At 45.8% G+C, this 17,231-nt stretch overlaps 1 protein-coding gene across 1 annotated transcript in view; it reads right to left on the bottom strand.

Annotated features, from left to right (window-relative positions):
- Window positions 1-11,832, bottom strand: part of RUNX1 (RUNX family transcription factor 1) — an 87,986-nt gene extending 76,154 nt beyond the window's left edge. The window contains exons 1-2 of the mRNA XM_061192879.1: window positions 11,532-11,832; window positions 5,418-5,574 (exon numbers count right to left, since the gene is read on the bottom strand). Coding sequence (XP_061048862.1) covers window positions 5,418-5,574; window positions 11,532-11,801 — 427 coding nt within the window. The 5' untranslated portion in view covers window positions 11,802-11,832. The remainder of the gene's footprint in view (window positions 1-5,417; window positions 5,575-11,531) is intronic.
- Between the last annotated feature and the right edge of the window lie 5,399 nt (window positions 11,833-17,231).

The raw sequence follows: 17,231 nt of genomic DNA, 5'->3' as shown, positions 1-17,231 counted from the left end.
TCACTGTTTATGTCTATAATGCTTGCTGCTGAAACAGGAAGCTCTAAAAATCACTCAACCATTATTTCTCTTGGAAGCACTTTCTGACTGATAGTCTTCTGTCCCCACCAAAAAGGGCTGCCTCAATCCAAAGCAAGCTGGCTGGCAAGGAAGGGCTTTGCGGGAGGGGTGGTGGAGAGAAGTCCAGCTTCTCCCCATCAACTCTTAAATATTGTTCATATAAATAACCTCAATTTAAAAAAGCTGCCCAACACCATCAGCAATGCCTGGCACTTCATAAAATCAGCAAGAAAACCATGAAGAGATCAACTGCGAAGCTGCGTGTTCCAGGCACAAGCAGTTTTCAAGAAAGCTCTCCTCCTTGCCATGACACCAAGTGGGACAGGGACTGCTTGGGTGGTGGTTTGGGGGACGGGTGGGAAGCAACTTGCTTGGGTGGTGGTTTGGGGGAGGGGTGGGAAGCAACTTGCTTGGGTGGTGGTTTGGGGGACGGGTGGGAAGCAACTTGCTTTGAGAAAGTGTTTTTACTCTTTTACGGGCAAATGTGAAACAGAATGAGAAAGCTGATCTCTAGAGATGAATTCTACATCAGATCATGGGCACTAGCTTTCGCCCTGCCATCGAAAGGCATTATTTGCTAGGGCTGCCAGAGACTGCATGTATCAGAGGCTGGGTTTTTCCCATCCATATTTGCCCACACCGAAGGCTGAAAACAGATTTCAGTATATATATAATTTCAAAATGTAGATCAATAGCAACCCAAAAGAGGGGGAAAATGGGAGAGTTGATTTTAACACAACTCTCGTCTTTTCCTTGTATTCTCTCCAGGAGACCTGACTGCCAGCTCATTATCTTGAATGTTATCCATGAAACAACAGTGGGATTGTCAGATGAATTTTCCTCCCCCTATTATATGAGTCTGTGATAAAACAGAGAATGACTTGGATCCTGTGATAATATTGTGAGTCATTCAGACCATTTCTCAGTAATGACCACTCCATAAAGACACGTCTCTGCTTAGAATACTGGTACACTCTATCCTTTTCTACATGTACCTTTCCTTCAACCACGGTCTATCACTCATCTGAAAGGCAGCCTCCCCATACTATTCCCCGAATAACATAAAATACCTTAAGAATGAAAATGCCTTAAGTAACAAACATTACACAAATATGCAATAACCCCGATTGTGACAGGGTAAATATTATGTCTGGGAAGACATCCACAGCAAGAACATAAGGAAGGAATTTCATTTTCTAAAAGAGTTGGGAAGGGTACTTGTTTGAAAGTGGGCAAGATTAAAGTTGCCAGGGAGATCAGCATAAACACAAATTTCCACCAAGAAATTAACCCCAGTCCTAACGGTTGGGGGAGCACGTGCCCTCTCTGGGCTGGTTGTGGAATTCGAGGTGTAGGTCTGCAGCTGGGGGGGCCAGGCAGTCACTAGAGAGGAGGCTGCCCCTTCGATGACAAAACAAGCCCTTCTCTTTTGCAAGGGACCGTATGCGTGCACACCTGATGGCCTGTCAAAGGTCTGGACCAGTGGTTTGACTGGGATCTATTTTCCTAATTATACACACCAAGTCCTGGCTATAATAAAAGCAGGTGTAACCAAAACAGCACAGGGTGCAAGAAGAATGTCTAACTCATTTGTTCATTTATTTCCTCATTTTCCAGTTATCTACAATGTGCAGCACAGCGCTAGGCTGGCCCTCCATAGTCAAGGCAAAGTTCCAGATTCAGAGATTCTTGGCTTGGCGGGTCCATGGATCCCCAGAAGGTCCATAAACAAGCTTCAGCGGCTCTGAAAACTGAAATTGTACAAGAAACTGTGTGTGTAAGTGCATTTTTTCCCCCCTGGGGAGAAGGCTTCCAAGGATTTTCAAAATTATTCATGACGTTCCCAAAAGATTAAAAATCATAGTCTTAGGAAAATCAGAAGGAAATTTGCAGTGGATTCTCTTCCCCCATTTACCATGCGGTAGATAATACTGTCTGGTAGATTTCCTCTTTGGTTCTAAAATGAATTAACTAAGGCCATCATCCCTGATTGATCGATTCCTTTCCAACTGATTAAGTACTCCAATAGCGACGGGAGCACTCACAGATTTCATTGCTAAAGTTTCTTCAACGTCTCTCGGCTGCAGCCGTGATACACTTTCTTGTAACTGAAAATATCCGTAGCACCTGCCCCAATGACAGATGTAAGCTGATGTCAGCTGCTGCTAATGAACGTCACCAAAGAGAGTTCCTCTTGATCCTGAACTTTGATTTTCTGGAGGTAAGGGATAGTCCCAGGACATGTGTTTAAGTGTGGATTGCTCTGAACAAGAAGTAGCGTGCTCCGGCGTCAGCGCCCCTCTTCCGGGAGCTGCTATCTCTTCTTCCATTGTAAAGGAATGGTTCATCTATATGGAGATACTGAATCAAAGGGAGAAAATTCCCAGGGTGAGATATCCCTGAAGGAGAGATTTAAATTGTCAGGGCCAGAAAGGAGGGAAGGAAAGAAAAGAAAGGAGGAAGGCTCAGACTGCTGAAGCCTTCACCAATACTTTTTAGGGGCCAGTGTTGTCAGCAAGGCCGTAAAAGCCGGATGGGCAGGTTTTCCCAGTTGCAGGCTGAACCCGAGGTTAGGAGCTGTGGTCCTGGACATCAGCCAGCGCCCAGACAGATTGGTTTTGTCGAACAGAGAAAAACCCTTCCACGTTCAACCTCTGGCAATTTCTACGAGGTTTTACAATCCCCAGGGACGGGCAGCTGAGAAAAGAAAAGGGAGTTTCTTTTTCTACCCTTTAGTTGGAACTGAGCACCAGACCCCTTTGAGAATCCATCAGGCCAGTGGCTTTTGACAGAATGGGAAATTGGCACCGAAATGTTCAGTGAGCCAACAGCCAGGACCTTCTCGGCCCCTGTGTGGTGTGTTGATGCCAATGTCATATTTTCAGACGCATTTTCAAAACCAGAAAACGAAATAGTGGATAGTCTTAAGATCAAAAATGAAATAGTGGATAGTCTTAAGATCACTTAATAAAACGTTATGAAACTTTTAAAGGACAAGATTCAGTGAGGCAGATTAAGACTAATTGTTAAAATGAGTGAGAGTCATCTGCTGTCTTCATAATGGGAAGCAAATTGCAAAACAAACAAACAAACAAAAAAACCTGGCAGGCTTTGATGTTGACACTTAGACTTGAAAGAGTAAAATCAAGTTGTATTCTACGACTATGGGGAGAAATTATGAGACAGAGTCAAACTCGGCCTTTTGATGGCTCATTTTGTCTTGTAGTCCTAACCAAAAAAAAGAAATCACTCAAGACTCACAATATACACGGTAACTGTAATTGGGCAAAACATTCATTTCGGGGTTCCTCTATTTTGGATTGCTTATTATCATGCGTGGGAAGCAGAGACTGGTCAAAACAGATATTGTCCATATATGGAGCGTTTCAATTAATTTTCTCGTTCCAGGTTATCAGAAGACAGCCCAGCCTTGGGTGCAGTTATTTCACTCTGCAAACTCAAGGGCATCCTGGCACGAATCAGGCAGCCAAATGCAAACACTCCACACCTTGGGGAAACAGTTCACTGTTACCCAAGTAAACACGAGCGCCTCTTAGTCACCCACTTGAAACAGACATGGCCAGTGAGGGACGAGAAACGCCAGAAAAGAAAGCATGCTGCTTTCAAAATTTCATTCTTTATCATCACCAACCTCCTGGGCCTTGCCAAAAAGCCACTACTGCACTTCTTATGGGAAAATGGCATGGGCCATTAAAGAGTTTCCAAAACTTTCATAACCAAAACCTGACCCGTAGACCCACATAGATGCATATGATGATAATATTACTTCCTCTGGAAATGCAACTAAATGATACTCAGCTGTGGCTTCCTAAGAACAGAAATCCACAGGAATTGAAAAGATGGTTACGAGGCTGGAAGGCATGGACCAGGCAGGCGGGCCTTTGTTTTTTATTGGCTTCTCACCCACTCTGCCAGCTACTCATCTGAAGCCTTCAAGATGTTTTCTAAACACACATCTCTGAATCATAATGGGGATTCCATTTACTGAAAGGTGGGGACTTTTAATATAACAAGTGAACCCATAGAATGACTTGTGCCTTTATACCTTATAGCACCATTCATGCTTTCAATAAGTCGATGTAATTTTCTTGGTATTACCCTATTATTAACATAGTGCGATGAACAAATATTTTCAATCACGTTAGAAGTTTTTTACAATTTTCTTTACCTTTGATTCTATTTTGAAAATTCCCCAGACAGCTAGGATAGCACGAAAACAATAGCCAAAAAAAGCAGCATGCCTTTACCCCCATTCCGCTTTGACTAATCAAATTCCCCCAAAACACAGATTTTCTTATATTTTTTAAATGCCTTTATAAAGAGTAATGATTACTCTTATGTTTAAATGTCCATTGGTTGTACTTCTACTTTTTTTCAGTACAAGAGTCATCTACTGCTATTTAGGTCACCACGTCTTCTTTATCATACTCAAAATAACTTTTATTCGTAAGCTTATTCAACACTATATTACAAAAATGAGATTTTCAAAACAAACTATCTTATCTCCTTCAATTAAACTAATACTACTTATTGCTATTTGTAAAATAAGACTAAGGTTCTTACAATACAAAGAAAACACAATATTTGAAAATAACTGGAAACCGGAGGAGATTACAATATGCCAAGATTCCTCTTTCTGCTCTAATACTTTGATAATGGGCACGGAAAAAGAAAACTACACATAGAACTGCACTGATGTAATCATTCCTCTGGAGAATCCAGTCTTTAATATTATTAGTACCTAAAATACTAATAAGGCATCCAAATTACATATAGGAAGGTCACATTGCCATCAAATTCACCAAGCCAGAATGTTACTATTTCTTCATATTTTACCATAAAAAATGCTTCCTTGAAACACGTTTCAATAATCATCTACTATATAGCCCTTAAAATTATTAGAAGTGATCATTTGAAACTCTGTCACTTGTCAAAGATAACACATGGACCCTAAGTTAAAGGTTTCCAGTAGAGAGACACCTGAAAATTATCAAAGAGAGAGAACCCCAGTTGTATAATCTTAGTTTCCATGATGGTAAGTTTTATATTTTTACATTTTAGAAAAGATCTGAGAGGTTTCCTTGAAATTCACAATTCATGTTTTGCCTGCTCCAAATCAGTCTTAAACCAATTCAATAATAGAAAGCAATAACGTAAAGCCGGATTCTGTTAAAAACATTAAATGTTAAATAAAAAGCTGATGTAGCAATAATAACGGGAAGAAATGACTGTGTTTCTAGGGAATCCCATCACAGAAACTTCCAGATGTTTTGAAATCTGGGTTTGTTGCTATGTAGATACTGGGTATTTCAAGTTCAGTTCTGACAGATACATACCTCTTCCACTCCGACCGACAAACCTGAGGTCATTGAATCTCGCGACTTGGTTTTTCATGGCCGCTGTTGCATTTCTCAGTTCGGCTGAGTAGTTTTCATCATTGCCTGCCATCACAGTGACCAGGGTGCCATCTGGAACGTCCCCCAGTGCCACCACCTAAACACCAGACATCAGGCATGTTAGAAACTTTGATGTCATTTGCATAATTATTCTAAAATTGAATGTATATTAAGTGATGCTTTTTAGTTTGCAAAGGAATAACAGTCATAAGTTAAGCAAAACAACAGAAAAGTTCTTAATGGGACGATTTACTTTAAATTCCACTATGCAAAATTATAAATGTTTAAATAATAAAACATTCACCTAATGAAGCCACATAAGGTCACAGAGCAGAGTTGGAATAAGACTCACTATAGCAAGGACTTTGAAAAGCTATGCCTTCTCACGAATACAATCATCTCTTAATTCTTCATATTTGAGAAACAGAATGCCTTGTTTTTTAGAAGTTTATAACCTAACCCATCTTTCATTTGTCCAGACCTCCACCGACAGGCCGAATAGGGCTGATTTTGCCTTTTAGGTGTTTAAACTTACTTCTGCTAAAATTAAATTTGATTGCTACCACTGAATTGCTGACGATTCTTGAATGACTTAAACTCTCCCTTTGCAATTAGTTCATCCTTGTTGCCCCTACTCGCTTCTACTACCTTGATTTTCACTAGCAGTGAATTCTGGTATGCAAGAGAAAAAAATCAGAAACATGCCCTTGGTTTAATACTAACTACAAAACCAACAGACCTCAGAGAAGAGGGGTGCTCACTTTGATGTGCTCCTCTGAATTCAGGAGCGGAACTATGTCGCATTTTTATATCTGTGAGTCCCAGAGATGTGTTAACTTGGGACCTTATAGATGACTGAGGTTTTCTCCAAACCCAGTTGATCTTGAAGAAGAATTCCTTCAATGTAACTGAATGGGAATGGATTTCCATCAGGACTACTAAAGTAAACCAGTAAATACATATTTTTTGACACTTAGGTAAAAAAAAAAAAAAAAAAGTAGCAATTTCAAGGTAAAATGCTTTAAAGAACATGGCCCGAAGATGCTTCATGTACTAGTATCCATTTCTTGATCATCATTTGACCCTTCTAGAAACTATTTTCTTGATCAAAACATTTATTCTTAGCTATATTTCCATTGTTTCTGTTTTTTAAGGTAGTTGTAGAATTTCATATCAAGATGCCCCAAGTTCTACTTATTCCTATCACTTGCGATACCCCTTATGGTACTTTCTCAGTCACTAGTGAAATGTGTGCTCATCATTCCAATTATATAATCGTTTTGGGGGTTTTAGTTTTGAGCTGTGATAATAAAGTATTCTACAGTGATTATTCCTCCTTCTGTTTTCCACCTCCTCATTTTTACCTAACATTTGCTACATAATTTGGGGGGTTAACACCTATATTTCAGTCCTCTTTTTCTGTCTGTAAATAAGGCTGCCATAGGCTCCCTTGTATGATACAAAAGCCATGTTTCTCTAAATTCCCATCTTTATTGCCTGCTTAGTCATCACCCTTTCTCTGTGTCATCCAGATGACCATCTATTGTTTTTATTCCCGAGGATGCTTTGGCTCTTGGATTCTAAGGAGTACGATGGGGAAAATGAACCAACTCACTATAAGGGGTGGACGTACTTCCAACCCCAGGACTACACCAGGAGAATCAATTCTCACAGCAATAGGTAGGCATGTTCTTCATCTGTTTTATCCAACTTGCTCTCTTATCTTTCTTTCCATCCAAATGGATGTGTTTTCTATAAAGGAAATTTAAAAACACAGCTATTTCTTCCTCAAGCACCCTCTAATTAGGTATTTAGAGCCCATTATAAGTATGTTTGTTGCTGTTTAATTAAGAGCAGTAATATGACAATTCCCTTTTGTTTCAAAAACATTATTGAAATAAATCTCCTTGATCAGTTATTTAGTTATTGTTACCGTTTTTTCTATTCCCATAAAATATACTTACTTTATTGTGCTTTTCTCAGTCTCTTAAAAATCCCCCCTCCTTTTTTCCCCCACTGTTTTCACTTCCCTCTGTAAAATTAGCTCACAATGTTGAAATGTCCTCCTTGAAAACATATTTTTACTTCCTTATCCCCATCTCCCTGTGATGACCTGGCATCTCTATTTTAATTCCACATTCAGTAAGTATACAGGGACCGGATCAACTACATGGTTTTCCAACTGAATAAGTCATTGTTGGTTAAATAGGTTAAAATAAATAAATCTTGTTTTATAATGACCAAATGTTTTCTAAATCACCGTCATCCTACTGGCCCCTCTCACAGTGCTCCATGCCTGTGCCTCACTCATCTTTCCAAAACTATCCTCATCAGTAATATGGCAAATTCATGAGGCCAACACCAAACAGAAACAAATAGAGAGTAAAATAATCATGGTGGCTAAACAAGAAAATGCTGTTGATGTTGGAATTTAAGACTAAAAAAATCAGGAGTTTAACTCCTTCTTTTCCCTTTTTTTAAACTGTAGCAGGAGTCAAAGATATTTCGGGGCTCAAAGATCATTTACTTGGTCTTTTATTGATTTTTCATGGTGGGGGGAAGGGAAAGAATATTAAATCCAGGGATATTACATTAATAAAGTATATCATCTAATTATTAGCAAGCATTCTTAGACTAGGAAAAAAGAATTTAAATTTAAAACTAACCTGTCTATTAATTTGATACAGATTTGATCATTGATAGGCAATATGCAGAGATTTTTGAAAAAAAATCTAACTTCAAACAGAAAAAGAAGCAACTGGAATGAAAAGCTATAAACAATAGGTAAGGAAACACAAACATTTACACTTTAACACAGACCAAACAGACAAGAAGGGACTTGCTGGCCAAAGGATATCTCCTATATTTTTTTTTTTTTTACTTCTCTGTTTTTAAAGTATCAGGAAGTTGGGCAAAATATCAGGCCTCCTCTATGTTACAGAACCTCCCCACACTGCTCTTGGTCGGCCTGTTCACAGTTCAAACTGGCATTTTAAACCAACTCTAATTAGGTTGAAATTACAGTCACAATTCATTTATTTCAAATCCCTTAATTTTCCAGTGTTATAAAGAAAGCTGTAGGGTGGAACTTAACATTCAGCTGAGATGATATTTAATGCATAGCTAGGGGACCACGATCTTGCCGACACAAACGTTACTTCTTTCTTTCCTATGAAAAGAATATTACTATCAGCGCCCAAGGCCTCTGAACTTGCTGAAGGCGTGTTTATGCCTTTGGACTCTGGTGTACCAGGGCCTAAATAAACTTTAATAGTATAGTCTTACAAAATATATCCTAAGTCATCCAAACAGCTTTTTTGGCTGCTTCTGTAAATAACGGGTAACAGTAGCAAATTTAAGATTTTCGTGGTAGTAAAATAATAGATCTCTCCTAGGCTGAAAAATAAAGGCGTTTCGTGGGAGAAGGCGGGGGGGCACTTTGGGGTCCAGGATAAGCAATTAGGATGATTGTAATCTATTTTAAGGAAAATTCATAACTTGAAATCTCCCTTTAGTTTCAAAGATTAAAGCTGAGGATTTACACATATTCAGAAGACTCCTAAAGAATCACTTCAATGCTCTTTTCATCAATATCATCAGACTTTATCACTGTTTTACATTTTCTCCTCCTTAATACAGGGAATGTAATAATTCTTTACTGATTAACTTCTTAAAGAGATTGTCTGAGGCTTATATAAGATCCAAATTTTAAACTAATAATTTCTATAGAAACTGCTTGGGAGGTAGGTGGTGGGGGATGAGTACAGACTGGATTCAGGGACACATAGTGAATCAAGCTGGATACAGTTACTTTTTCAAGTTTAGCTGCTTTATCCCTAATCTTTGCGCCTGTTGCCTCCCTGGAAATTTTGCCTGCTCCTTCCGTTATGCTAAGAGCAGGTCTCCTTCCGAAAGAGGCCCCTCTTTATGGGGACGGGAGTGGTGACAAGATTATTCATCGAGTGGTCTGATTCCTCTGCTGTCCTTTCCTTTGCCCCAAATGTTCTCAAGACCCACTTGAACTTTTTTCAAGAGATCTATACCTTGATCTTTAACCTAGAAACTATCACTCAGTAAAACAGAATTTTTTTTTTAAAGTGAATTATCAAAAGTCATTTTAAAACGGAAACTTCTACGGTTATTAAGATTTCCGCTAAAAGGAATTCCCTGATGGCTCGTGAAAACAATTTATATGATTTTTTTTTTCATTCTTTTAGAAGAAAATAAATACTTTCATGTGGTGGCTTGAGAAACGACATCGCTTTAACTCCTGAAGATTCTCGCTTAATCACTTAGTGCTTGGGGTGTGGGTTCCCTAGTAGAGGAGGAGAGATACAGAGGAGACTTGATTTACCCCAGAGGAAGCCACAGATCCCTGAGAACCCACTCCCTTGGTGTGTCCGGAGCACCTGGTCTTAAAGGACCCTTTGGTTGATTATCAGCTTGTCTCCTCCCCTCTGTACTTATCTGAAAGTGACCCCAGGGCCCATCGCTGTCAGGTCCTCTGGAACTGAGGGAGAGCTGAGGAGGTCTGCCTGCCGAGTCTGTTTATGTAAAGGGATTAGAGTGATTTCAAATTGAAATGGGCTCCTAACCCAAACCTACAGAGCTGGAGGAAGGGACAGGAAAGAGTCCAGCGGCTGCTCAAACTTATCCTCATTTGCACCCCCCTCAAAAACTCCTGCTTTCAGAAAACGGAGGCAATTCTACAGACACAGCCAATTGCACGTTTTTTTGTTTGTTTGTTTTAGAAATCATAATCTAACTTTGGAAGGTATGTAAAGCTTAAAAATAAAGAACTCTGACAGTACTTTTTAAAAAAAAGTGAACATTATTCGTTGTAACTAACTCAAGATCCAGCACAGGCTTGGAACCATAAAAACCTTATATTAAATTAATCTCCCCTTAAGGGGACAATTATTTAACCAGATTTTTTTTTTTTTAAGAAAAAAGAGTAGCTGATCTTTACAGCTTTTTTTTTTTTTTTTTTTCCCCACCTGCTTTCCTTAGTCCCTTCAATGAACCGGAAATGACTGCACTGATTGTATTTAAAAGGCTGCCCCTTCTCCAACTCACCCAAGACAGAAGAATTGAATCCCCACTGCCGAAATGAAAAGTCTACTGTTTGCTGCCAGGGTGGCGGTGGTTGTTTAAAAGCGCCCGGGGTTGTTTATGTATCCCCTTTGAAGGCCAAGGTTTTTAAAGGGAGCTCAAAGCTAGGGCAAGATCAGGGGTGAAAAGTGAACGGGGACCTCTCAAGCTGCTCGGCTGAAGTTACCCGGTCCACACCGCCCCCTCCTCAAACAGCAAAGCGGGCGGATTAGACGCCCGTCTCACGCCAGACAGCCTTGCCTCCTTTCGCTGCCCCGGGCTTAAGCTAGGTGAGCCGGCGATAACGTTCAGGAGGGTACCAGGAAAAGAAAGAGCGTTCGCTGCTTGCGGCTTCTGGCAGGAGCAGTCTAGAAGCTCGAAAAAACTCTTCAGAAAACTTTTGCAAACTTAACTACTCCCGCCGTGGACTTTGAACCTGCTAATTCCTACAGGGCTGTTAAAGAAGGGGGTGGAAGTGGAAAGCCTTGACAGTTTTCCTTGTCAGTTTATTTACATTGACCCAAAGGTATAGAAGTATCTCTATTTTATTTCCTGACGCCTCCCTCAGAATGGTTGGTGTGTCAAGCCAGAGGTGGGGAGAGAAGCAGGGGAGCCGACAGATAGGCTTGTCCCTGCTGGGTTATAACTTCTCCTACTTTGGATCAAAGCTAAGGACCCCCGCCGGGGAGAGGTCCAGCCGGCCCTCAGTGGACGTCTTTGGGGGCATCCTGATTTTTTCGGCCATCCTTGGAGGCCGCCGCGGCCGGCTAAGGCGGGCCCCCCGAGGGTCGCCACGGCAACGCAGCATCCCCAGTCTCCCAAGCGCAGGGGGATGGACCACAGGCCTCAGCGCCGGCCCCTTTCTAGAACCCGGCCCCGCCTGCCTGGCCGCTGCCCTCCTCGATCTCCCCGGCCTCGACCGGCCTCTGACTGTCCTCCCTCCACCCGCTCCGGGCCGAGTACCTTGAAAGCGATGGGCAGGGTCTTGTTGCAGCGCCAGTGCGTGGGCAGCACAGAGCACAGGAAGTTGGGGCTGTCGGTGCGCACCAGCTCGCCCGGGTGGTCGGCCAGCACCTCCACCATGCTGCGGTCGCCGCTCCTCAGCTTGCCGGCCAGGGCGGCGCCGGCGTCCGGGGCGCCCAGCGGCAGCGCCTCGCTCATCTTGCCCGGGCTCAGCGCGGTGGAAGGCGGCGTGAAGCGGCGGCTCGTGCTGGCATCTACGGGGATACGCATCACAACAAGCCGATTGAGTTAGGACCCTGCAAACAGCTCCTACCGGACGGCGACAGGGGCGCGGATCTTCAGCAAGCAGCTCCCGGGAGACCAACATACAAGTTCAGGGAGCTTTATTGCTGTGGGGTGGCTGGGGAAGGGGGCAGCCTAAGTTACTAACAGTCCAGGAGGGGGAAAATTCTAGTTTTGCCGATCGGCCTCAGACCCAGGCAGGACTCTTAGCAACCGACCGCTTAGTGCTTTAAAAAGTGGGCGACCAGAATCCAAAGTCAAGTGCCAAGGGAGACTATCTTCTTCTGAGTCTTGCTTTGAGAGTTTTAAGTTCAGTCTTTGGCTGTTACCAAAGTTCCCAGAGGCAAAATTCCCATACACTTCCTAAAATATTTATGCGGAGAGCAAAAGGACCAGCAAATACATAATTTGGAAGTTCCAGTAGTTAATTGCCTGTCAGATTTTTCCCAGGTGAGTTTTGTCTAAAGTCCAACACAACAGAAAATACACGAGGAGTGTCTTCCAAATACGGCGCCACTTTTTATCATGCAAAACTGGCTTCGGTCCTCAAAAGCAAGAGCTGAGACTTCCAAAGGTCCTGCTTCTAATGTATGTGCACATATATATATATATAAATATATACATATGCTCTACTTCATAACATATTTACAATACAATCTGTAGAGAATTTAAACAGAAATCCATTAATGTTCGCTGCAGGTTTTTTTTTTTTTTTTTTTTTTTTTTTCTTTTTAAGTAGCCTTGAAACTCAGCTTCAGTAGTTGGAGAAGGGCTGGGCGAGAAGTACTTGTCATGTTCTCAATAAATTCTGGCAAAATGCTCAGTTCAGAAAATTCAGCTTTTCAAAGAAAAGCTAATCTTAAAAAAAAAAAAAAAAGTCCAAGTCGATGACACCTAGAGTTCAGCTCTCCACATCTGAGAACTCGGGTTTGGGGATGTTGGTTAAGTTTGCGGCTGGTCCTGTGGTTTGGTGGGAGGTGAACGGCAGCCGAGTCACACGCACGCAGGCACGCACTCTTCGGAAGCCAGCCGCTGTCTGCATCGACTGCGGTGAGTCAGCCCCGACTTGGGCAGTAGCGAGACGATCTTCCTCCAACGTCGCCCCAGCGTCGGCCGGTTAACTACTTAGACGCGCCAATACCCACGATCACAGCGTAACCGCAGCAGGTGGAGCGGGCCTTGTGAGAAGGCTCCGCAGCGCAGATCGAAACAGACGGGGCGGCTCGAGTTACACAAGCACGCACACACTGCCACGCACACGCAACTTCACCACTCGCCTCGAAGCACAGCGCACTTTCTCCAGCAGTTGTCAAAGGAAACAACCGGGGAAAAGTTCACACCCAGGAAAGAAGTTGAACCATCCAGCCTAGAAACCAGGTCATTCAAAAGTAAGAAAGAAAAAAAAATAAAAATAAAAATCGAAGCTCCGACGCGGGTCAAGGAGAAACAGCAAAGACTGACTTTCTTCTGGTGTCCCCAGGAGCCCCGGGAAGAGGTGCCTGCCGGCGCAGGGCCGGGCAGCGTGGTGCCCTGGCTGGGTCAGGCCGTGGGGCGCCCGTCCCGCCTGCGCCCGCTGGCTCTATGAATGAGAGTGCCTGGAAATGAACGTGCTTTTACTGTAAGCCCGGCCCGAGGAATTCCATTCCCTCAGCTCGTTTGCATAGGGGCGGCCGCCGGCCAATCACAGGCCTTTCCGGTATCAGCCAGGGCGCGGCTCGCGGCCGCGGGCTCCTGGAATTGGCCCGCGCGCCCCCGCTGCCGCCGCGCGCTACTGTACGCAGCCGGGGTGGAGAGTCCACCGCCGCCGCTGCCACCCGGCGCTCCCCGCGCATCCGCATCCACGCACACACACGAACACACGCACACTCCCACGCTCTCCCCAGGCCCCGCCCCGGTGCGGACCGCGGCCCTGCGGCTTTGCACACAGGCGGGGTTGTGTGGCCGCCTGCTTTGGGGCTGCAGTGAGCGGCCTCGCCAGGGGCGGCCGCGGTCCAGGGACGGAGGAGGTGGAGAAGAGGAGGCCGGCCGGCCTGGGGAGGATTCGGGCAGCTTGCTGAGCCCCGAGCGGCCCGGGACCAGAGACCTGACGGAGGGAGGCGCCCCGCGAGCCATGGAGATGAATCGGCCGCCGCGAGGCTCCGGAGACCGGGGCCGGATCGCCCGGGCGACCCCAGGCCCTGCGCGGCCGCCCGCGGCCGAGCCTCTGCTTTCCCGGCGTGGATGGGATTCGGCCGCGAGGGGGCCGGAGGGCCGAGGGCCCGGCCGGAAGCCGTTCAGCGCGCCCACACGGCCCCGTTGGCAGCTGCGGCGAAGTGGCGCTGATTCATTTAATGAGGCCAGACGGTGTCGGTCTCCACAACATGGTTTTTGTGTTTTTAGTTTTCTCTCTTGGTTTGTTTTCTTTAATTGGCGTTTTTTCGCCGCGGTTGGGCTGCGGATAATTACGCAGCGCGCTTTACTCAGGTTGATTGAGTTTAGCGGCGAGCAAACGAGTTTCGTAGTTAGAAAAGACCCCAAAGAACAAGCGACTGGAAAGAAAGTTGAAAGCATCCGCTCGGCTCGCTCCCCATCCTCGGAGCGTCGGCTCCCTCGCTAGGCCCAGGTCGCCCGCGCCCCACACCCACCTCCGGCTCCCCGGAAACGGCCCCGGCTCCGCTCCCTGCCCGCGCGCGCGAGCCGCCGCGGGTGTTAAACCCACCCCGGCTTTGCGCGCTGGCGGGAACTTCCCCCGCTCCAGTCCCCGCGGCGCCGCGGGCATTTTCGCGGAGCTTAGAGGGGCCCCGGCCCCGCCCGGCCGCGGGGCTCCCCCCCCCCTCCGTGCGGAGCCCACCCGCTCCCTCCCTCGGAGGAGGGCGTTCACCCACTCCCCCCCGTCGACTCCCCGGGCGGGGGTCTCTGGCCCTCCCCCCGTGGGTCCCCTCCCTGCCGCCGGTCCGGACTCTCCTCGGGCTCTGGCGCTGTGGCCTGCCGGAGGCGGGGGCCGTGGCGGGCCAGCCGCGGAGGCCTTTCCGGGCGCTCAGGCAGCTTCCCTCGCCCCAGGCCCAAAGAGGCCGGGAGGTGCTGCGGGCCGCGGGCTCGGGGCGGACGCCAGGGGGCAGCAGCCGCTCTCGCTCGCCGCCCCGGGCGCCCAGTGGCCGTGCAGCGCGCCGGGGAACGCCCCCGACGGCGCGGGGCTCTGCCGGCCTTCTCGCGGCCTTTGGGTCTCCAGTACGATCTTCAGTTGGGGAAGAAACGACAGGAAATGACCGCCCAAGCCAGCCTGCGCGGCATCGCCGCCCCCCGCCCCCGCTATACCGGCAGCGCAGCTGGCTGCTAGGGAACCCTCGGGCAGGGGTCCCGGCTGTCCCGGCCGGCGCGCGTCAGGGTCTCTTCTCGAAACCCCTTTGCTCGGACCCCGCCGTCGGCCGGTCCCAGGCCGTCGGTGCTGCAGGCGTCCCGGGCGCCCTCCATCCTGCCCGGCTTCTCCCCACGTGGGCCGGTCCCCTCGCGCCCCTCGCTCCGGAAAACCCGGGACGTTCGGGAGCTCCCAGGACCCAGCTGCATTTTGTTTTCATGGGTCTGGGGTCTCAGAAAACGCCTTTGTATTTTTTTTTTTAAAGTAATTTTGAAGAAGCCGCATTTCAGGTGTAAAGACCCCAAACGTCCTCTCTCCACCGGGGCCGAGCGATTCCAAATACTGCGCAGTCCCAAACCTCCCTGTCTGCCGCCCCTCCTGCCCGGGGCCACAGTCGCTCTGCGTCCGGGCTCGACGCTGCCCGCTCTAGAGGCGAGTTCGGGCGGAGTGAAATCTTTCTGCTTCAGCTCAAGTGCATTTCCCTAAGAGCCGATCAAGCGCTCCTGGGGGCCGCCTCCAAGTGCATCCCCGTAGACCCCCATGGACGGGGGCTGGGACTCTGGGGATGTAGCGGTCTGGGGTAAGCCGCCGCTCGGAAAGGTCAGAGAAGGCTCCTCTGGGGCTGCGACCGTTTGCCTGAAACCCTAAACCCTGCGAGGGGCTGCGGGGCGCACCCCGCGCTGCGGTCTCCCGGGCGGGGATCAAGTTCCCTTAGTAGGTACAGCGATAGATGCACCAGGTTTAGCGTTTCAAGGGCAGCGCCGTGGGCGCTGCTCAGCTCAGAGTCTCAAGCGGTAAATCCCGAGTTCGAACGCAGACACGGATGATAATAGCAAGAAAAGCTTTTGCTGATTTATTCTGAATCGGGCCGCCGGGCGTTTGGGGTTCCCCAGACTTTGCGCAGGTTATAACTGCGTTGCGCGGTGCACGTTTGAAAACCAGAAACAACACTGCTCCTCCTTATCGAGGGACTAAAATGAATGGAAAGCAGGCAGCATGGGGCTCAACTAAAGGGTACCCGGAACCCCTTAGTCTGAAGGGCTTTTTACATAGTTTATGAAGTTGAGTAACGTCATGTACGAAATGAAGAATTCATTTCCACCAGGAGCGCTCATTTAAGGGGCGATATAGAATTTCCCTTCCCCTCCCTCTCTTAAGAGAAAAGGAAAGGAAACATTACAGTATACACTCCTAGTGTTCCCCTGGAATAATACTAAAATCTACTTTTGTCATAATACAATACAAAAAATATAACGAAGTAGTATGTTGGGCAGATGCTATGTGACAGATTCTTCCAAATTTGCTGCATGGGGGAAATTTCAAAAAGGCTCATCAACTGATTGAATGAAATGTAAGTTTTCACAGTGAATTTAAAAAGCAGTATTTGGTTAGTTGGAAGAAAAAAAACAAACAATTTCACCGGAAAACAGTAACAGCTTATTGACATTTTTTCTACAACTTTAGGTAAATATATAACTATGGGGGGGGGTCTCAGAAAATATCTAAATATTTTACATTTTTTGCTCTTTCAAAACCCTCTCAAAAATAAATAAGACTCAACCATTCTCTTAAAATCCCCCTCTGTAATATGATATTTCTAAAATTACATTTCTAAAAATGTAATATTTCTAAAAGAATTATTTCTGTTTTCAGTGACTATTTTAATGAAAATAAAAATCAGAGAACGTATTTTGCTAGTGGTTCTGGACCAAACTGCTTCAGTTTGTACTAATGTCACAGGGAGGGAGAACAATTTTGTTGAAGACTAACATACATGTTAATGTATGTACAATACACACTGTGCAGTTTTCAACATTGGAATTTAATTAAACATCCCCTCCCCCCAGTGGATTTGAGATTATTTCACTTTTGAAGTCTAATAACTTTGCGGACAAGATCCCTTAGTTCTTCTACTATGTCCTTCCTCTACATGACGACTTCCATGGGATCCTGCGGTTGATACGTGACTATTTCACTAACTTTGTAAATCAATTTACAACTCACAAGTAGCAAACTGAGAAAAAAATTTTTAAAATCTTTTTAAAAATTATGGATGCTTAGTAAACATTTTACTCTCATAAAAA

This window comes from Eubalaena glacialis, chromosome 6, assembly GCF_028564815.1.
Source record: "Eubalaena glacialis isolate mEubGla1 chromosome 6, mEubGla1.1.hap2.+ XY, whole genome shotgun sequence".
Classification (NCBI taxonomy): Eukaryota; Metazoa; Chordata; class Mammalia; order Artiodactyla; family Balaenidae; genus Eubalaena; species Eubalaena glacialis.
This window is presented reverse-complemented; position numbering and strand designations above follow the sequence as displayed.